Here is a 22,928-nt window from a genome sequence, read left to right on the forward strand (position 1 = left end):
CTTTCTCACTTGAGTCTTTCTGTGAGCAACCTGTTTAAAATTGTAACCCACCTCCCCAATCCCTAATTCTTTCCCAACTTTATTTTTTTCTGTTGTATTTATCATGATCTCAGTACTGTGTATTTGATTCTGTTTGTTTGTTTGTTTGTTTCTTTGAACTTGCCTATCTTTCACCTAAGTGTAAGTTTTATGTGAACAGGAATTTTATTCTGTTCATTGTTGTATTTTCTAGTGCCTGGCATAACCTACCTAGGTGCTCAGTAAGTATTTGTTAAAAGCATAAATGAACAAAATCCTGCAGGACTGAGGCATAAAAAGAAATGCCTGCAGAGAAAATGAATATCAAACAATTATATCATTGTATAGTTTTTTTTTTAAGGTGGTATTTACCAAAATATGTTAAAATATGTTAAATTTTATTTCTCCCTCTACTTGCCTAGGTTCAACTTTTGACAACTTCTGTTTACACATGATAATTCTGAACTCCTAGCAAAGCTCTCAGATGACATGCATTTAAATAGACCCTAAGTTTCTGAATGACTGACTGGAATTTTTGCTTTTATTTATTGGTAAATTAGTGTAAACAGTAACCTGGGTATCAGGTTTTCTAGCTCCAATTAGCAGATTTTTTTTTTTGCTCTCTGTTAAACTGAGGTATTTGAAAAACATTATTAACATCAATTCTAGCTTAATATGAGATTTTATGAATCACCTTATTCTAGTTTAATGAAATATCTCACTCTGGTTCTGTAGTTATTTAATTTATTAAACATTGGGAAGCTGGAATAGGGGAAATGCAAAATGAGGAGGAAGATAGTAGACCATCCAGAAATGCAAGATCATAAGTTACTGCTCTGGAAGTTGCTTATCATTATATTAGTATAATCTTCCGGCAAAGGAGAATATAGGCTTCAAAGCCATGTGAATGTTTGAGCAATAGATCAGGGCATCTGGATTGCTTCTGTGAGTAAATTGCTACATTTTAACATCAAGATATTCTAGATGTGTGCCAACAGAAATGTTTTGTGTAAGTCTCTGTTTTAGTCCAGGGGATATTTGAATGGTAGTCACAAAAACTTTAAAAATTGTTCATAATGATGATGATTCTGCCATTCAAGTAGTAAGTTTTCCTTTGTAGTGAACTGTTATGTCACGTTGTGGAGAACTGTCATGGCTTAAGCAGCATGGAATTGTTGAATTCTTGAATTCTCAGTCCATCATTTTTAGCTATCTCAGGAGCATCAGTCCTAATAGAGATTGGCTCCAAGGATACTGAGGATGTAGACTGTAAACCAATGACAGGATACCTCTTTGGGAACATTTATATTAGATATACTACTGTCAAGAGCAAAGCTCATTTTTTTTGTATCCTTATCACTTGTGTAACATTTGGCATATAGTAAATAATAAATGCTTATCAATTGTCTTAGAAAATGTTCAAATTGCATTAATTTTTAATTTTTAATTTTTTTTCTTTTTAGGGCTGTACCTGTGACACATGGAAGTTCCAAGACTAGGGGTCAAATTGGAGCTGCAGCTGCAGACTTATGCCACAGCCAAGGCAATGCAGGATCCTAGCTGTATCTTTGACCTACACCACAGCTTGTGGCGATACCAAATCCCTAATCCACTCATTGAGGCCAGGGATTGAACCTGCATCCTCATGGACACTATGTTGAGTTCTTAACCCACTTAGCCATAATGGGAACTCCTTAATTTTTAATTTTTCATTTAATAACAAAACCTTTTGGTGTTGAAGAATTAGAATTCTTAAGATTATTTTATTTGAATGAAACTTGAAAAATAGGCATTTTCTCTCTTTTTTTGTCTTTTGTCTTTCTTTTTTTTTTTTTTTTTGTCTTTTTGTTTCTTTAGGGCCGTACCCACAGCATATGGAGGTTCCCAGGCTAGGGGTTGAATCGGAGCTGTAGCCGCCGGCCTCCGCCACAGCAACACAGGATCTGAGCTGCGTGTGCAATCTACATCACAGCCCACGGCAACACCAGATCTTTAACCCACTGAGCAAGGCCAGGGATCAAACCTGCGTTCTCATGGATGCTAGTCGGCTTCATTAACCACTCAGCTACAGTGGGAACTCTGGCATTTTCTTTTATCTCTTCACTAAGCAGAAATTTATTTACTGTTTACAGTGTTGCTGACACCTTAGTAGGAGTTGGAACTATAGCAATGGATAAGAAACAATCTTTGCTCTTAAGGAGCTCACATTCCAGGAAGGAGATTTGTATATGAATTATTTTGTTATATAGCAGAAATATATTTATGTAACCCTACTAGCAGTGAGTTTTGTAAAGGACGTATGCTCTTACAAGTGTATCTGATCATTCGCTGGGAATGTTGGTATGGGAAATACTACGAGATAATTTGGGTGTGTTGGTATGGTCAAAATTATCTTTATGCCTAGATATTATATTTTACACAAGAGATACAGCCTTGCATTATTAGAGTTCTTTATTGTCCTCTAAACTAGTAGTTTCCAAGTAGAACAAAAGCTGTTTAAAAATTTTCTCAGAGGAGTTCCTGCCATGGGGCAGTGGGCTAAGAATCCGACTGCAGCCATTCGGATCACTGCAGAGGTGTGGGTTCGATCCCTGGTCTCATTCAGTGGTTCAGAAGATCTTACCTCAGCTGCAGGTTAAGTTGCAGCTATAGCGTGCATCCCCGCTATGGCTTGGATTCAGTCTCTGGCCTGTGAACTTCCGTATGCCATGGGCGTGACCATAAAATTAAAAAAAAAACATGTGTATATGTTTTTGGATCCCACTACCTCCAGTTATTTGGAATCAGGTCCAGAGCTGGCTAGGGATTCTGCATTTTAAAAGACCTCCATATGATTTTGATGCAGAGCACAGTTTGGGAACAATTATTCTAAACTGACATGGGGAAAAAATGCTGCCTACTGTCACGTATTTTTACTGTAGTTCAATGAGAATGGAGTAGAGTCATGAAACAGTAACACCCCATGAAAGTAGAGAACCCTGAGACTTCCACAGCAGGGAATGCTCAGTAACATAAAGAGTAGCTGCTTCATAGATGTGTTTTGACTTGAAGAATCAAAAAATATGAAATTATACCAGAGAGTATACAGCTACAGTTCTAGTAATAATTATTCCACAAAGGAGGTGGCATCTAAACCAACTATAGTGTAAAGATAGATGCAAATGGTTGGAGTTTATACATTTGAGGCCACACATAGAGGAGAGATGGTGGCTCAGCCTCCAATCTAAGGATAATTATTCCCTAACATTTTATAGCATAGTTCAATAGAGTTTACCAGTGACCTACTACTACTAATAGGGGAAGATATATTTTTATTTTTAGTTTATATAATTATTTTAGAATGGAAAAACATAGGAAACATACTGAGGGTAACATCAAAAACCACCACATATCTTGAAGTTATCAAAACCTATACTTCCTATATTAGACTTTCATAGAAAATTCTAGAGGGTATGTGGTAGGCATGGCTCTTTTGATTAAGGTGTTTATTGATAAAGCTCCAATATCATCTAGCAGTGAAGTGTAGTAGCCTATAGACTCCTTTCCAGAAGCCTGGAAAAATATGAAGCTCCCACCCTCTTTTATCTTTTCCTGAATTAGTTCAATAAACACTGTAATGCCTGTTCCAAAACTACCCTAGTTTAATAGTCAGTAGTGATGCAGATAAAATACAAATAAAATTAGATAATATGTCAAGTAGTAATATTTGTTTAGAAAGAAAAAAATTAAAAATGAAACCGTTTTGCTTTAAAAAAAAACCCAAACCTTTAGTTTAGGGAGGAAGAGCCTAGATCAGTTCTATCATTGATGTTTAATCGCTGCTTCTTGAATGAATGTGCAAAGAAAGACTTTGTCTGCAAATTTAATACACACATAAAAATGACTTGGTAGTGGGAGAAAGTAATGTAAGTAGTTTCAGTCCAGGGGAACTAATAGTTTCCTGTATCCTGCTCTGGTTAGGCTTTCTGCAGGAGTCTTGTGTTGAATTTGGGGAGCCCCACTTTTTAAGAGAAGACAAGATAATGACACATGAGGAAGCCATGTCAAACTGGAATCAGGACTGGGACTATTTAGATGAAGACTCTGTGAAGATTTGCAGATATTTAAAATAATGCTTTATGGAAAAGAAAAGTTTAGTCTTTTATCAGTTGAGCCAAATGAGTGACTTGAAGTTATAAGCAACAGTTTTAGAATCTGTAAAAGGAGTATCTTTATCACTCTTATATTTTGCTTTCTTCCTAAAAGCCTTACGCTCCTTGTTTCTTACTTTTTTCTTTGATTTAAGTATTCTGCTCATTCTGTTTACAATTTTCTTTTTTTTTTTTTTTTTTTGTCTTTTTGCCTTTTCTAGGGCCTCTCCCTCGGCATATGGAGGTTCCCAGGCTAGGGGTCTAATTGGAGCTGTAGCCACTGGCCTACGCCAGAGCCACAGCAATGTGGGATCCGAGCAGTGTCTGCAACCTACACCACAGCTTATGGCAACGCCGGATTCTTAACCCACTGAGCAAGGGCAGGGATCAAACCCACAACCTCATGGTTTCTAGTCAGATTCGTTAACCACTGTGCAACGACGGAAACTCCTCTGTTTACAATTATTGAATAAAATACATACAAGCCGAACTGCATAATGAAATTCAATTGTAAATCACCACTGGCGTACTGGATTCACAGTTAGCCATTTCCCAAAGGTGGGAGTACTTGGTCCTCTTTGGGGAGGCAATTTGACAAAATCTGTCTGTCATAATTTGAAATGTGTGTGCTCTTTGTCGTAACAATTCTTATATTGGGAATTTATCCCCAAAGATGTTTGAAGAAACTGAATGGTGTCTGAGTGGAAGAGAAAAAGGAGTTTGGGGGAGTTCCCGTCGTGGCGCAGTGGTTAATGAATCTGACTAGGAACCATGAGGTTGCGGGTTTGGTCCCTGCCCTTGCTCAGTGGGTTAACGATCTGGCGTTGCTGTGAGCTGTGGTGTAGGTTGCAGACGCGGCTCGGATCCTGTGTTGCTGTGGCTCTGGCGTAGGTCACCAGAGAACTCCTAAAAGGATATATTCAGTTGTAGTTTTTCTTTTTAAACCTCATCATACTCATTTGATTGTATTTTGCTTTTTTTTTTTTTCTAGCTTAAACTCTGCAGTGTTTAGATCCCACCAAGTCACCTGATAAAACTCTAGTTAACTCTTTTTAGGAGTGATTGCATTGTGTTAATTGATGAAGTATATTGTCATTTTTTCAGCCCTTCCTATATTTATTGAAACAATTTTGTTTATAGAGACAAGGAATTAGAAAAGCAAGTGGCAGTAAATATCCTTGTATATCATGTATGATTATTTTTATTTCTATATGATAGATTCCCAGGAGTAGGACTACTGGGTTAAAGGTGTACTTTAAATTTTAATATATGTTGGTAGATTTTTTTTCCCAAAAACCTTTCATAATTTGAACTTAGGCCAGTGAAATATGTCAGTACCCTTTGTGGAGATGTCAATCTTCTAAATTTTTGCTAAAGGGATATCTTATTGTTAAACTAATTGTTATTTCTCTGACCTCTAGTAAGTTTGAGTATTTTTTATAAACTTGACAGCTTGGATCTGCTCTTCCTCTACATGCCACATTATTTTTTTCCAATTTAATTCATTAGTTTTTTTTCATAACAGGAAGTTCTAAACTCTTTTTGTCTATCTTTTAAAGTTTCTGCTTTTTGATAAGAATGCTCATAAGACATGTCATCTAAATTCTGTTGTAAAATGTATTGCTGTGTTTTATTTTTACATTTGTCTTTATTGCACCTGGAATTTAATTTTTGACATATAATATAAAATAAAGGTCTAATTCTTTTTACTAGATAATAACCAGCTTTGTGATGATTAATTTATTTTTTTAATTTTTAATTTTTTTTTTCCTTTTAGGGCTGCACCAGTGTCATATGGAAGTTCCAAGGCTAGGGGTCGAATTAGAGCTGCAGCTACTGGCCTACACCAAGGCCATGGCAACGTCAGATCCAGTCTGCCTCTGCAGCCTACACCACAGCTTGTGACAATGCCAGATCCTTAACCCACTGAGCAAGGCCAGGGATCATATCTGCATCCTCATGGATACTAGTCATGTTCTTAACCTGCTGAGCCACAACGGGAACTCAGTGATGATTCTTTTTAAAAATAATTTATCGGAGTTCCGTCGTGGCGCAGTGGTTAACGAATCCGACTAGGAACCATGAGGTTGCGGGTTCGGTCCCTGCCCTTGCTCAGTGGGTTAGAACTGTGGTGTAGGTTGCAGACACGGCTCGGATCGCACATTGCTGTGGCTCTGGCATAGGCTGGTGGCTACAGCTCCGATTAGACCCCTAGCCTGGGAACCTCCATATGCCACAGGAGCGGCCCAAGAAATAGCAAAAAGACAAAAATAATAAAAATAATAATAATAATTTATCCTTTCTTGTTGTAATAAAATTTAACCTTTGGCTTGTACATTTCCTTATATGTGCTGATATCATTATTTAAGCTCTTTATTCTGTTCCACTTATCTGTGTGCCTATTCCTTTGCCAGTGCTATATTAATTTGATTAGTGTCTTTTGAATATATTCTGATAACTGGTCAGTGAAGTCTTTAAGCCAAAAATGCTTAATTTTTGAATATTCTTTTCCTTAGAGCTTTTATTAAAAGTGGTGACTGGGAGTTCCCGTCGTGGCGCAGTGGTTAACGAATCCGACTAGGAACCATGAGGTCGCGGGTTCGGTCCCTGCCCTTGCTCAGTGGGTTAACGATCCGGCGTTGCCGTGAGCTGTGGTGTAGGTCGCAGATGCGGCTCGGATCCCGCGTTGCTGTGGCTCTGGCGTAGGCCGGTGGCTACAGCTCCGATTCGACCCCTAGCCTGGGAACCTCCATATGCCGCGGAAGCGGCCCAAGAGATAGCAACAACAACAACAAAAAACAAAAGACAAAAAAAAAAAAAAAAAAAGTGGTGACTGAATTTTACCAAATGCCTTTTCAGCATCCATTGATAAAATTACATGATTTTTTTTCTCCTTTATTTGTTGATATATTGAATTGTATTGATTCCTAAAAGAGAACCATTCTTTCATTGCTGCAGTAAATTGTGGTAATATATTATTTTTGATATATGGCTGGCCTCTATTCTCTGATTTTTTTTTAATTTAGAAATTTTACATTTAACTTCTAGGGTTCATAGTGTGTTTTCTGTGCTATGTACTATTAGATTTGGTATTGAGTTATTTTGACCTCATAAAATGAATTGAAACATTTTTGGTATTTTTCTTTGATTTAATATTATTGGAATTATGGTTTATTTGTGGGTTTTTTTTTTAAAGAGTAAGAATCTACTGAGAACCTAGCTGGTTGTGATTTCTTTTTCTGTAGTAGATTTTTATTTACCTTTAATACGCAGTATTTGGTTCTGTTCAAGAATTCATTTTACTTGAGTCAATTTTGATATTTTCTATTTTACTGGGAAAATATTTTTCTCTTAGGTTTTCAAATGAATTGCCATGAAATAGCATTTGTATTTTCTTACTTTTGTCTTGCTTTCTTAATTCCTTCCTTTACTTATGATTTTATTTCTCTTTTCATTTTGAATAATTTGGGTTTTCACTCTTTTTTTTTTTAACCCCCTTAAAAGACTAAGTGATGTCTAAACAATTTTTCAGAGAGCTAGCTTTTGGATTTATTTATGCTTTCTATAATTTCCTTATGTTAATTTCAAAAAAAAAATCTCTTTGTCCCTCCCTCCCTAGTTTATTTTGATATATTTTGTAATTTTTCTAATTTCTTATTTACTGACTCCTTCCTCCTTGCCTTTGTAAAATATCAAAAGCTGTTAAGGCCATATATTTACTCCTTTTTTTTTAAAGATATAAAATTTTACTCATAAAATGAGTGAAGATAGTCGTACTGAATTCTTTTGTCTTTTTGCCATTTCTTGGGCCACTCCGCGGCATATGGAGGTTATACAATTATATAAATATATAAATTACTCAGTATTTATATATTTAAAAATAAAATTATTAAAATGTCAATATGTTTTGCTTTATTATTTACTGTGTTATTTGCTATATATGTTTATAACTCTTACATCTTGGTCATAAACTCTATATTTTATAATTGTATAGTCTTTCTCTTTATCCTACTAGGTGCTTTTGACCTTAAAATTATACTTTGGATGATAACATATTTCTCTGCAGTTACTTTAAAACAAAATACTGTTTTCTCCCAAAAGATGCACATTTCCCTCCTTGTGTCTTTTTAACCTTGAAAAGATGAGAACTTTAGAGTACTTTTGCCCAGCTTCATCTCACCTGCCTATAACTATTTTACTTTGAATAGATACTTTAATACATCTTGTGTAGTTACCTATTAAAATTTCTTTGAAGATATACTCCTTTGTTTCAGGAGTTCTTATTTATCATATAAGTCATACGTTCTTTGACATTTGACTATTATCCAAATGTATATTATATAATATAAACTGAAAGTTTCATTACTTATAATATTACTTTTTCTGTCTTGTTATCACATCTCTGTTCTAGTTTACGTTTTTTTAGATGGAACCCTTTCTCAGTTATTTTTCCCAGCCGGGGTAACTAAGAAGACATACTCTCTAAATTCTTGCATATTTACAATTTTCATGTATCAGAATGTAAGCTTTGTTGGTACAGAATTCTTTTCTCTCTGTCATCTGTGAATGTTACTCAGTTCTCTCTCTTCTTTTTCAAGTATGACAGATGAAAAGTCCAATGAGGAGATGATTTTTTTACCTTTTATAGCTTACTTGCTTTTTATAGCTGGGCACTTAAATAAGATCCAGTGTCCATGAACTTTTATCCCTAATACCTTTTTAATATACATTTTATTTTAACACTGTACTTTTTACTATAATATACACAATACAGAATTTACCATCTTAAAGCATACAGTTCAGTGACATTAAGTACAGTATACATTTAAGTACAACCATCACTGTTATCCATCTCCAGAACTTTTTCATCTTTCTAAACTGAAACATTAGTTTATCATTAAACAATAACTTGCCCTTCCCCAGCCCCCTTCAAGCAGGTTCTACTTTCTGTCTCTTTGAATTTGAAGATTCATAGAAGTGGAATTTTACGGTATTTGACCTTTTGTGACGGGCTTGTTTCATTAGAGTAATGTCTTCAGGGTTCATCAGTGTTACGGTGTCAGAATTTCCTTCCTTTTTAAGGCTGTATAATAGTCTGTTGCTGGTATATACCACCATTCATCCACTGATGGACATTTGAGCTTATTTCTACCTTTTGGCTTTTGTGAATAATGCTGCTATGAACTTGGGTGTATAAACATATTTTCGAGTCCCTGCTTTCACTTCTTTTGAGTATATACCCAGAAGTAGAATTGCTGTATCTTATGGTGATTCTATGTTTAATTGTTGTAAGGAACCACCATCCTATTTTCTATAGTGGCACCATCATTTTACTTTTTCATCAGCAGCACGCAGAGGTTTCATTTTATTCACGTCTGTGTCAAACTTGTCATTTTCTGTTTTTTTTTTTTATTATAGCCATTCTAATGAGTGTGACTTAAAATGCATTTTATTTAGTTCTTAAACTTAAAAAAAAATTTTTTTTTAATCTGTCAATTAAGGAAGTTCTCATGTTGTCCCCGTTAAGGATCTGGCTGTGGCTCAGGCTGCAGCTGCCATGCAGATTCAATCCCTGGCCTGGGAACTTCCACATGCTGCTGTTGCACCCCCTCCCTGCAAAACTCTATCCATTAAATAAAAAAAATCTGTCTCCTGTGCTAGGAGGGTTCTGTGACGTTGAACCTGGGAGTGGAGAACTCATAGCACCTTGCTTGCTTAGTCTTCTGTCCTTAGACTATTTTATTTTTACAGGATATTTTGAGCCCATTTATAACTGAAATGTACCAAATTCAGTGATGTACAGTTATACAGGCCATTATCAGTGACTTAATTTCAGTTTCCTCATCTCTGAGATAAGGGTCTTTGCTAATTTACTTCCTAGATTGTCTGATTCAGTTGTAGCATCATTCTTGTACTTAAAATATAAACATCAGAATTGCTGCAATGCATTTTATTTACCAGCCCTCAATAGGTTATGTAAAGCTTATTTACTCCTCAAACATACATGTTAAAGACCAGCAATATAGGACGACTTATTCCTAAAACATCCTTCATAATCTCCTTTAACCGTTCCTTCTCCATAATTCTTTGCTCCACCGATTCTCATCTCCCTTCACACTTTGGTTTGGTGGAAATCTTATTCTGATCTTTAGATAACAGCTGAGATCTCACTTGAAAAAGTCTTTCCAGTTCTCTGTAACCTAAAATAATTTCTAAATTGTTATTTTATTTTTAGTTTTATCACATTATGCCTTTATTGGGGGGTGTGTGTGTAATTCTTATTTGACCCTCCCACATAATTTAATAAGCTCCTACTCTGCTGGAGCCATATCTTACTCATAGTATGGTCTTCTGCCTATGTCAGGCAAGTAGGTACTTAGTATATTTTAATTTGAGCAAGAGTGAAAAAATGTATATTGACCTACAATCAGTTTTGTGGCCGGGTGTTGCTATTTTGTCTAGGAAATGGAATCAACAATATTTTCACATTTTCTTTGTACTTTATATCTACCTTTTAGAACCAGTATATCTTAAGTCAGCAAGAAAATTAACTACAATAGGAACTTCATTAAAGCCACAATTTAGGATATGCAGATGTGAAAGGTTTCTAACTTTACCCTTTACATTTCACGCATATCATTAGTCACTGTTAGACACTTTGGTCTTGCTTAATATAATTCAGTGCTGAGTGTGTATCTTAATGTGATAGTTTTTGGCATCAACATTTTTAACTTTTGTCTAATTTATAATATTAACTTGGAGTTAATGGAAATAGTTGCCACTATAGATTGTGGTTTGAAACTGCTAATAAGTTCAGTCAGTAATACATGATCTTTAGCTCCTAAACTGTGAATAGTAGATTTCATTTTTTGTTAAGATGTATGTCTGAATTGAAAGGGGTCAAAGTGTCTGAGTGGTGAATAAAGCAGCAGAATGCTAATCAAAAGATAAGTATTAGACTCACTCCATTATTATATTCTGTTCAGGAATCAAAATGCAGCATGGATATTAGTGTCTTTTTAAAATTTGTAGTAATAGCCCCTACTACTTGATAGTTTGTGAAGTGCTTCATCACCACCATTTTAAAAATGTTTTAAATTCTTTGAGCTTTTTGAAGTAGTTATCTATTATCCCTTGTTTCCTAGATGCAGAAATTTAGACTTAGAGAAGTTAAGTCACTTACAATTTGGCTAGCAGTAATATAAGTAATATAGTTGAAACTGGACCCCAGAATTTACCCCACAGTTAGGACTATTAGCTGCAGTCATGCTGTGGTGTGTTTTTTGTTTAGAGGATCCCACATAAATGCATTTATAATATTATTAACAAGTTATCTTAAATGTCACTACAGTTGTGTGTGTGTGTGTGTGTGTGTGTGTGTGTGTGTGTGTGTGTGTGTTCCATGGCAAGTTTAAATCTGTTTCCCTAGGTGGTATCTGGTAACAGATTAAACTTCAGGGATATAAATTTCAATAATTTTTTTAAGTAAATAATTTTGAAAACTATCAAAAGTATTTTTGTAGTTTTATAATTTTGCTTCAAACCCATTTCCTTTCAAAATTATAAAAATTCTTAAAAAAATCTGATGTTAATTTTTAATCCTTAAGTTACATAATTAAAAATTTTATTTAATACTTGATTAAAAAGTATTTCTGAATTTTCTATTTTACAGAATGATAAAAAACACGGATCATCTCTAGAAAGGATATTGAGTCACCTCATGTAAAGTATGCTCAGTTCCTTTCCAGTGGTGTAAGTATCTAGTCCATCTCTTAATTTTTACCTTATCAATTATTTTAATAAAGTTAAGAAATCATTATGATTATGATCCAGAAATGACAGCAGGCGTTTGTAGAGTTGAAAGAATATTTTCATAATTTTGTGGTAAATGAATTTTCATATCCATCAACTTTCTCTTTTACCATTTCTGTTTTCAATGTTGAAGTCTAACAATTTTCAGTTGAACATAAAATTAGTCATAATTTTAAACTGCTTTATAGCCTTGGAACTTGTGAAACAGATGGCTAGTATTAAATTCCTTGTGACAAGCAGGATATTAGGAGCATGTTACCTTAATGGTGCCTTTTGTGTGCAAACTTCTAAGAACTTTAGTCATTTTCCTTTACCTACTGAAGATAATAATGTAGTTAATCCTATTAGCTAATGTAGTTGGTAGCCTTTCTTTGGAAGCGGACAAAAAATTACAAATTGAGATGGTGGTATCATGTGGAGTTTTTTTTTTTTTTTTTTTTTTTTTTTGCGCTAGGATATAAATTGTAACCACTAGTTCGTATTAAATAGACCTCTGAATAAAAGTATTCTGGGAATTTCAAATATTAGAGAAGATAAAGTATTTATTAGCTCATTATGTGCATCTTTAGAGTCTAGTGAGAGTTCCTTTAGCGTAAGTATCTCTAAACTTTGGTGCAGTGTACATTTCAATTAAATTCCTTCTGTTTTGGTTTACAGTTCTATAATCCAGCAAATAGACATTAAGATAGATTTTCCTTGTTATTTAGGTTTTTCATTAAAGTATTTCTCCCTCTCTCATTGATTTTATCATATATTGAAAAGTCTCTGGAGTAGGCCAGGTGTTGTGAACTGTAGCCTGAGTTGCTTGCTGCTAAGTAGCTGTGTCCTTGGGAAATGGGAATGCACTGCATTGCTTTGGGCCTGAGTATCTCTTTAAAAAAAAAAACAATTTGTTGGTGGCTATTCTCAATAGCCATTAAAATGTAAGTATCTTGAGGCCAGGAATTTTTGCCTGATTTGTTCCATGTTGCATCCTTTCTGCTTTGTACTTTGTCTTATACTTAGGGGTCACTCAGTAATTGTTATTAATTCACGGATTTTTGTCTAAATGGTCTCCTGTTCTCTGACTCCACACCTAATTATATTTCTGTCTGTAAACTTACATGTTTTCACTTGGATTTTTTTTCCTCAAATGTGTATAAACTGGCTATAATTTAAAGTCTTAATCTCAACTAGTGTAATTTGAAAATAACTATTAAAATGTGATTGTAGATGGAATATAATCCTATTTTTCTCAAGGTATTTTTATTATGAAAAGGACATATTAGACTATTATCTTTAGTCATACATAGCCTCTTCTTTTGTGTTAGTCAGTTCTCCCATTGGTTTGAATAATAGAATCATTTTAGCATACTGTCAGGCACAATACCCAGCAAGTCTTCATTTCTTAACTTATTCTTTTTTTTTTTTCTATTTCTTTGTATTTTCCAGATATCATAGGGTATATTTACTTTTACAATGAGAAAAAAACTAACTCCATACAAAATAGTAAATTTAAAACACCAACTTTCATGTTATGGCACCATTAGCCTTTAATGATGTGGTTAACCATGCTCTGACACCATAAAGTAGCTAGCAAACACTACACACGCTGAGCATTATTTTCTTTTTTTTTAATTACTCAAATGAATTTATCACATCTGTAGTTTTATAATGATCATAACAATTTGATTTCACAGGATTCCCATCCCACAGCCCAAGCACATCCCCCAGCCCCCAAACTGTCTCCTCTGGAGACCATAAGTTTGTCAATGTCTGTGAGTCAGCATCTGTTCTGCAAAGAAGTTCAGTCTGTCCTTTTTTCAGATTCCACATGTCAGTGAAAGCATTTGATGTTGGTGTCTCAATGTATGGCTGACTTCACTTAGCATGATAGTTTCTAGGTCCATCCATGCTGTAAAAAATGCTAGTATTTCATTCTTTTTAATGGCTGAGTAGTATTCCATTGTGTATATACACCACATCTTCATCCACTCCTCTGTCGATGGACATTTAGGTTGTTTCCATGTTTTGGCTATTGTAAATAGTGCTGCAATGAACATTGGAGTACATGTATCTTTGCGAGTTGTGGTTTTTCTCTGGGTAGATGCCCAGGAGTGGGATTGCTGGATCAAATGGTAGTTCACTGTTTAGTTTTCTGAGGATTCTTACTTATTCTTAATTCTTGTCATTTTCTTACTAGATTGCCACTCCTTTCATGGTAATAATAATTGTGAGAGTAATGTGCCATAAATAGCTAGAAGGGCCTTAGTATATCTTTAGTTGATTAATACTATTATTGATTCTATAATATGTTAAATCATTATGCAGTAAATAGTATGTATGAAAAACAACTAATATATGAGTAGACTGTATTTTGCTTAGTCATTCTAGATAAAAAGATAAAGACAGCAGACTCAAGCTGAAGAAAATGTTGTGTTACCAATCAGATCTTATTAACTTTATACGTAAGGTAGTTTTTGCGCATATGATTTCAAGATTAATCATTTGTGAATGCTTTAACCTTCTATGCTCTACATGTTTGTAGAGTTTTATTCAAAAAAGTATGTTCTGGACCTCATGCCTATCCAAGAAGGGTTTACATATCCAAGTAGGGATGAAATTTATTATAAAATAGGTGTGTTATTATTGTCTAATAGTATGATCTTTTAGAATGTCAGTTTATGAACAGAGCCATAATTCCTAAATTTAATTGTTCCTTTATGCTTTAAACATTGTTTCTGTTATTACATTGTTGAAATTCTTCTCACATCATTTTCAGTTATTGTTGGTCTGGGTCTGCATTCAGATTAGTAATTTAAAGTGAAAGATGTTCCTTATCCTGTGAACAGTTCTTGTGCTACATAGGAAAATTAATTCAGTTCTTACATGTTATTTTTTCCTGTTTTAAAAGAATTGCTGGTATCATGGACTTAGATGACCTTTGTTGGTCACTATTGCCATAATTTTGTGGTTATATGCTTAAACTAGGTAGATGATAAGAAATAAAATTTGGAAATGACAGAAAGTGTGCCTTTGTTTATGTTAATGTGCATTGGGATATTATTCTTAATATCCAAGAAAGCTTCTAATCCTGGCATTTTCTCAGTAAAATCATGTACCTTTAGTGTCATATGCATGATTTTTTTTTAATTTTGTTTTGCATTTTTATTTTCAACATCACTGCATAATTTTTTTTTTCTTGTCTTTTTGCCATTTTTTGGGCCGCTCCCGCGGCATATGGAGGTTCCCAGGCTAGGGGTCTAATCGGAGCTGTAGCTGCCAGCCCACGCCAGAGCCACAGCAACGCAGGATCCGAGCCGCGTCTGCGACCTACACCACAGCTCACAGCAACGCCGGAACCTTGACCCACTGAGCAAGGGCAGGGATCGAACCCTCAACCTCATGGTTCCTAGTCGGATTCGTTAACCACTGCGCCACGACGGGAACTCCCATATGCATGATTTGATTCTGCTTATTATGCCATTATCATTCTGCTCTATAGCAGTCATACATTTTGTTCTAACAATTGTAGATCATTTTAATTTAGGTATATCTTTGTGTTAAGGACCTCTCTTGGTACAAGGCACAGACATCTAATTTAAACAAGGTGAAACATGAAGGGAAGTTTATGCTGTTAAATAACAATACAGCAAGAAGAGCAGAGATGTAGTAGGGGCTTAGGAATTTACTAGAACAAGAGATATGAACACTGTAGAGCTTTCTGTTTTGCTCTGCATTTCTTACATTCTTGCCTTATTTTCTTACAAACGAGCTTCTTCTACTTGGCGAGGAATATACCAGATTTAACGTCTTCCTGCAACTGCTCACAGTTTTAATAGTTGTCCATCTTCCTGCTAGTCTAACCTGAATATTTTGAGGAGAGCAAGGCTTGGTTTCCTTGGGTGCCCACCCAGTTGGTCAGAAGGTGGGATATTATGAGTGGCAGCCCCACCAACAAGTGGTTGGAAACAATGAAACATTCTGGGCAGACAGGATAGTATGTGCCTTCTGTTATCTACTTTTATGACTTTGGGATCAAAAGTGGTTTCTGGAGTTCCCATTGTGGCTCAGTGGGTGAAGGACCCAGTGTTGTCTCAGTGAGGATGTGGGTTCAATCCCTGACCTCACTCAGTGGGTTAAGGATCCGGTGTTGCCTCAAGCTGTAGTATAGATTGCAGATGTGGCTCAGATCCCATGTTGCCATGGCTGTGGCCCAGGAACTTCCATATGCCACAGATATGGCTGTAAAAAGAGAAAAGAAAAAAGAAAAAGCGGTTCTCATAGTCAGTGAATCTGAAATGACATAAAATATTACATTGTTTCAGATAGTATGGGATCTTTGGGTCTGATAGTCCTAATAATAGTTTTAGGTTGGATAATTTTAGCAAGTTAAATCCTTGTAATTTACTTTCATTTTATGCTTACATACAGAGTGCTGCTCCATACAGAGAGAGATTTGAAGTGTTATGTACAGAATACTGTTTACTCTGATATAAATGGGATATATTATCATTTTTTGGTCTGTATAATAAAACAATTCTTGGAAATCCCATAGCTAAAGTCAGTTTATGAAGTATTTTGACAGCATGAAGACTGAAGTTAGCAATGCACAACTCTAATTCATTTTCAAGGAGAAAGAATAATGTGTAGAAACCTGAATTTAACAAATTAATGAATTAAGGGTAAATTACTTGGATTACTAAAGTGATTTGGCAGCCGCTTGTAAAAAGAGCTGTTTAAGATTAAGAATTAATATGTTCCTAAGCACTTGATATAAAGGACAAAGGGCTGAGGGTTAAGGGAGAAACTCAAGTGTCAGGTGTCTCTTATAAGCCATTAGGAAAATGTTTATGCAGCTTTTTCAACAAACTTTAAGTATAATGTACTTACTGAAAAATGTACAAGTCAGTAGTGTACACCTTGGTGAATGTTCTTAGCTAATGCCTCTGTGTAATATAACTAGCATAGAACAGAACATTACCAACACTGCATAGCATTTCAATAATAGATCATTTGTGTTAAGCAAGGTGTGCTGTTCTTTTGACATTGGTCAGGAGAAAAAGTTAATGAGTTACTAGGGTTCAAAGTTTTTTTTTTTTCCGTCCCAACCAGATAATGATATTATGGGAGGATGTATTAAGCTAACAAGAAAATTAGTACAGTTGTAACAGCCAAAGATTTAGAATAGCTAATTATTGGCAACAGTCCAAGTGTCCAAAGGAGGACAGCTGCACAAATCTGTGGTATTTTCCTACAATGAAGTACTATCGAGCAATAAAAAAGGAGAAAACTGCCAACATATATAACATCATAGGTAAACTCAAAAACTTATACTGAAAGAAGCCTTGCATAAAAGAGTACATAGAAATTCCATTTTTTTGAAGTTTAGAACAGGCAAAGCTAGTCTTTGGTGAGAAAAAATCCAAGCAGAGGTTGCCTCTGAAGGAAGAAGACAGGAATTGACCAGGAAGAGGCAGGAGGGAACTTTTGGGGGTGATGGTAATATTCTGTATCTCCATAGGGGTTTGAATTACGGAGGTGTACATACTTCTCAAAACTCATAGAATGTTAACCATAAGATTTACATATTTTATTTTATGTAAATTTTACCTCAAAAGAAAAAAACATGTAAACAAATACTGAGCTCTAGTTAATTATATACATATGGATGTATTTAGGGGGACGTATGTAACATCTGTAACTGATTTTGAAATACATCAAAATAATAGAGAGATGGATGCATAAGGAATGGGTAGATATGTGATAAAGCAAGTAAAATGTTAATGGAAAATCTAGATAGTTAGTTTATGGACAGTTACCATAAGTTTATTTCAACTTTTCTGTATGTTTAAAAATTTTTATTATCCAGTCTTGGGAAGAGCTGGGCAATCAGGAAAGAATGTAATAATCAGGAAAAGAGGGTTTTTATGGTGAATAGCTTGTCACAAATGGGTATGTGGAAGAGGGTAAAAGAAAATATGTGTATGTGGTGGATACTGTGGCCCATGGGCACAAATGACCTGCAGCATATTGCTTTAGGTCCACAAAATATGTTTGTTTTTATTTTTAATGATCCTGTCTCTAAAACTAGAACTATTTCACATAAAAATTTATAGATTTCTGCCTACTTTTTGGGGAGTTGGGGGGTCGCACTTGTGACATATGGAAATTCGCAGGCTGGAAGTTGAATTGGAGCTACAGCTGCAGGCCTGCACCATAGCTATAGCAACACTGATCTGAGCCATGTCTGCTACCTACAGCAATTTTAGCAGCTTGTGGCAACTCCAGATCCTTAACCCACTGAACAAGGCCAGGAATCTAACTCACATCCTCATGGATACTAGTCGGGTTCATTTCCACTGAGCTAAAATGGGAACTCCCTGCTTATTTTTATGAGAATTTGGAAGACAAAACAGTTATTTAGATAGAGTAGAGAATCCAAAGGTAGATATAGATTTGTATGGAAATTTTGTATAACAGTGGCATTTCAGAGCAAAGAAGAAATATATTACTCAATAAAGCATATTGGACAAATGAGCTATCCATTTGGGAAAAAACAAAGCTCAAATCCTTTCACACCCATTATGTAAATATAAATTCTAGATGGGGCAGAATTTTAAATATAAAAAACTATTATTAGAACCCCTAGTCCATCAGTAGAGTGGTTTTGACTAATTGGTTTAAACTGGGAACTTAGGACAGAAGCCTGTGCTTCCTATCGTATGATACCAGTAAGTCTTGCCATATATTGAAAAGCAAAATGATGTATTATGCTTTTGGAGTCAATGAGATCTAGGTTTAAATCCTTTTTCTCTGTCTCACTCACTTTTGTAAAGATACAAAATCCTTTTTCTCTGTCTCACTCACTTTTGTGAGCCTTAGTTTCCTCAAGAACCAATCAATCAATACAAAATCTTTAAAAAATTATCACAGAGGGTTGTTGTGAGGAACTGAGATTATATTACACGAAATTCTTGCCCACTTCTGCCTAGAAGTGAATATTCAATAAATCTTTAGTATAGAGGGATAAAGAAACAAATCTCCAACAGCTTTGGGGAACTGGCCCAGAGTAGACGTTTACCTATAAAAGATGAGAAAATTCTTTGACGTTTACTTCTATCAGCAAACACTTACTGAGAGCCTACTGCATGCCATGCAACCTATTTGGCAACAGAACTATAAAAATAAAAAAAGAAGAAATTACTGCTTAAAAAATTAAGAAAGTCAGGTTTTGTAAGAAAGGAGTTCAAGTAGTGAGAATTTTTGATATTTGACAACTCCCTTAAACTAAATATTGTTACTGACTCTGAGATATTTTCTGGTGTGCCTCCAGTATCTTGTGTTAGTTAAAGGAAGCATAATGTAGAAGCAATTTCCTAAGAAAAATGAATAGTTCAGTTCGGCCACAACCACGTAAAATCCATTTCTTATTAAGAGAGAATGCATTACAGAGATGAAATACTCATGAAATTGCTAAGTGGTGGATGAAATCGTGCTTAAGATGTTTTTTTATGTGCCTCTCCTACTTTTCCATTTAAATATTTTTGCTGATTATTAGTATTTACTTGGGTTAAGCTTACCAAATTGTTTGTCTACACTAAATGAAGTTACAGAGTTCTTAGATCAATTTTGTTGATAAAATAGTACAAACTATTTTTTTCAGCAACTCTCCATTAATGCTCTAATGTAGAATGATATATTTGAGATGTGGAAGACACCTATGAGCATAATCACATAGCCTAGGCTTATACTGTATGTAACCTCATCTGTTGTTTTAGTATTATTGCCATAACTGAAATTTTGGTTCAGATATTTACCAAATTGAGAAAAGTGTAAATTGTATGCCATATGAAATTGGGTTTTATGTTATACCTAATGTCCATCTGCTAATAAACTCAATATCTGTATCAATCCATTTGCCATGACAGAAACATTCTAGCATGAATAGTTATTGTTATTATAATATAATAATGATGTCATTTTAAATAAAGAAGTTGATATAGAAATATTGTATTTTCGGGAGTTCCCGTGGTGCTCAGTGGTTAACAAATCCCACTGGGAACCATGAGGTTGCAGGTTCGATCCCTGGCCTTGCTCGGTGGGTTGGGGATCCGGCGTTGCTGTGAGCTGTGGTGTAGGTCGCAAATGCGGCTCGGATCTGGCGTTGCTGTGGCTCTAGCGTAGGTCAGCAGCTACAGCTCTGATTAGACCCCTAGCCTGGGAACCTCTATATGCCACAGGTACGGCCCTAAAAAGACAAATAAATAAATAAATAAATAAATATTGTATCTTCAGCTGTGCATTCTCAATACATAGTGACATATTCTTTGGTAGATATTGTTGGTGTTTTTGTGTTGTTGTTCTTTGGTAGATATTGTAAATAAAGGGACTTTTATTTATTTATTTATTTTTTTTTAGTTTGCTGGAAACCATGTCTCACTATACAGATGAACCCAGATTTACGATAGAACAGATAGATCTGCTTCAGCGCCTTCGGCGTACTGGAATGACTAAACATGAAATTCTCCATGCCTTGGAAACCTTGGACCGTCTTGATCAAGAGCATAGTGACAAGTTTGGAAGAAGGTCCAGCTATGGAGGAGGTTCATATGGGAATAATACCAACAATGTTCCAGCATCTTCCTCGACAGCTACAGCTTCCACACAGACCCAGCATTCAGGAATGTCGCCATCACCTAGCAACAGTTACGATACCTCCCCACAGCCTTGTACTACCAATCAGAATGGGAGAGAGAATAACGAGCGATTATCTACATCCAATGGAAAGATGTCACCAACTCGCTACCATGCAAATAGCATGGGTCAGAGGTCATACAGTTTTGAAGCCTCAGAAGAGGACCTAGATGTAGATGATAAAGTAGAGGAATTAATGAGGTTAGTTATTTTCTTATTCAGAGTTCTCAAAATGTCTTTGTTTTTAGACTGATTTCTGAGTAATAAAGCTGTAATTCAGCTCTTTATGTATAAGAACTGTGATTTCTCCTCACCGTTTTTGATAAAAGAAAAAAATTAAAAATTTTATGTTTTTAATTCAAATTTTCTTTTCTCTCAGTTCTTTCTCTTTGCTGCTTGATAAGTCTTTTCCCTTCTCTTTGTTATCAAAGCAAAGTTTAGCCTTCTCTCTATGGCTCTAAATGCTAATATCTGAATTTTATGAATTGCTAACACACACATTCTCATCCTTAAATCCATGGTAAGTACTTTTTCTGAGAAATAGGATCTTAATTTTCCTCTCCAACATGCCAATCAACAAAATAATTTTGGACACCTATTATTTAATAAGCAGTGTTCTTGATGTTTGCTGATGGTTTAAGGATCCAGCATTGTCACTGCTGTGGCGCAGGTCACTGCTGTGGCACAGGTTCGATCCCTGGCCCAGGAATTTACACATGCTGCATGTGTGGCCAAAAAATAAAAAATAAATAAGTAAAATAAATAAATGAAAGCAGTGTTGTTAAGAAGCTAAAGTTCTAATTTGAGCAATAGATGCTTTGTGTATATATGTATGTATAGCATGTATATATAAATTTAATGTTTATATATATAATTTAATGTTATCTATTACAAGATAAGTGTAAGTACTTGGAGTTTGAAACACTGAGAAAAGAAATCCAACCTCAGCAGATTTATTATTCAGTAATTACGAAAGGCGTCACCCAGGACCTGGGACACTTTGAGGGCAGCACTGACGTGTTTTCAGTTATTGACTCTCCAGGATCTAGAACTGTTCTTAATTAGCACATTAAGGACTTAATATGTCAGGTGAATGGATGATTTAACTTAAACTTTAAAGGATAGCGTTTGATTTGAAATACAAGAACTTTATTTAAATTTAAAGAATAGTATAAGATAGAAAAGGCAAAGCTTGTTTAGTCTTATAAAGATTGCAGATTAATGCCTAGACTATGATGATTAGAATAGTATATTAAGAGGCAGTACAGGTTTGGGAAAGATTTGAATACCATATAAATAATTTATGTTTAACTTGGTTAAAATTAAAGGAGTTTTTACAGATCTTTATGAAAGAGATGGTACAAGCATTGTTTTCAGTAGATTATTACTACTATAGTAGGGAGGAGAGCCTGCAGATAGATTACAGTACATATGAATGAAGCTGTAGCAGAAATTTGTCAGAAATAGAATGATAACCTATAATTATGAGTTGTAATTCTTCCATGAGATTTTAGGACTTGAAGATAGTATTATGGTGATTTAATATTGCTATATTAAAGATCTATCCTGTAGTACCGCAAAGGTAAAATATCTTTTGAACAAACTGTCCTGAAATTATTTTTAGGGTGGAACTACTGTATAGAGAATTCCTGGCTGAATCCCCATATAATTCCTGTAATTATTAGTTTCATAGAGCAGCCTCAGGACCCTATTATTTAAGCTTTTAAAACTTGAAAATATAAGAGATCAGCTTGGCTTTTAATTCATCTTCACTTGCTTAAACAGCTGGCCAAAGTTTAGACGTTCCTTTTGAATTTAACACATATCATTGTCAAGATTAAAATAGAGAACCATTTGGGCAAATAAAAAAGTTACATTAGTAATCAAACTATAACACGGTTAGCTTTTAATTATCCCAAGTGGAGAGGTTATCAAGAAAAAAATTTGTCAGGGTTCTGTCCTGTTTTTTGTTGTTGTTGCTGTTGTTAATCAGTTTTAATAAGTTTTTAAAATAACTGTTAATTCCCAAATGTGTATTGGACTAACAAGAAGTTTGGGAGAAATTTCTTTTTAGCAGAAGGCTCTGGAAGATTGTTCAGAGTCTAAAACTTGACTATAAGGATCTAAAATTTGACTGTCGCCTCTTAGGTTCTCATAATGTGTATTTCAACTATGTCCTCAAAATAAACAGAAAACCTATTTAGCCAGGACTAGGGTGTATATTTAAATCTAGTACTTGCACACATTCAAGTTTCATCATGTTTATAACTGTTATCAGTATTTAAGATTTAA

The 22,928-nt window shown here is 34.9% G+C and overlaps 1 protein-coding gene across 7 annotated transcripts in view; it reads left to right on the forward strand.

Moving 5' to 3' along the window:
- Nucleotides 1-22,928, forward strand: part of HMBOX1 (homeobox containing 1) — a 202,472-nt gene that overhangs the window by 72,663 nt on the left and 106,881 nt on the right. For all 7 annotated transcript variants that reach the window (XM_005670463.3, XM_005670458.3, XM_001926736.7 and 4 more), the window contains exons 2-3: nt 11,821-11,900; nt 20,361-20,837. In XM_005670463.3, coding sequence (XP_005670520.1) covers nt 11,878-11,900; nt 20,361-20,837 — 500 coding nt within the window. In that variant the 5' untranslated portion in view covers nt 11,821-11,877. The remainder of the gene's footprint in view (nt 1-11,820; nt 11,901-20,360; nt 20,838-22,928) is intronic.

This window comes from Sus scrofa, chromosome 14 (genome assembly GCF_000003025.6).
Source record: "Sus scrofa isolate TJ Tabasco breed Duroc chromosome 14, Sscrofa11.1, whole genome shotgun sequence".
Lineage (NCBI taxonomy): Eukaryota > Metazoa > Chordata > Mammalia > Artiodactyla > Suidae > Sus > Sus scrofa.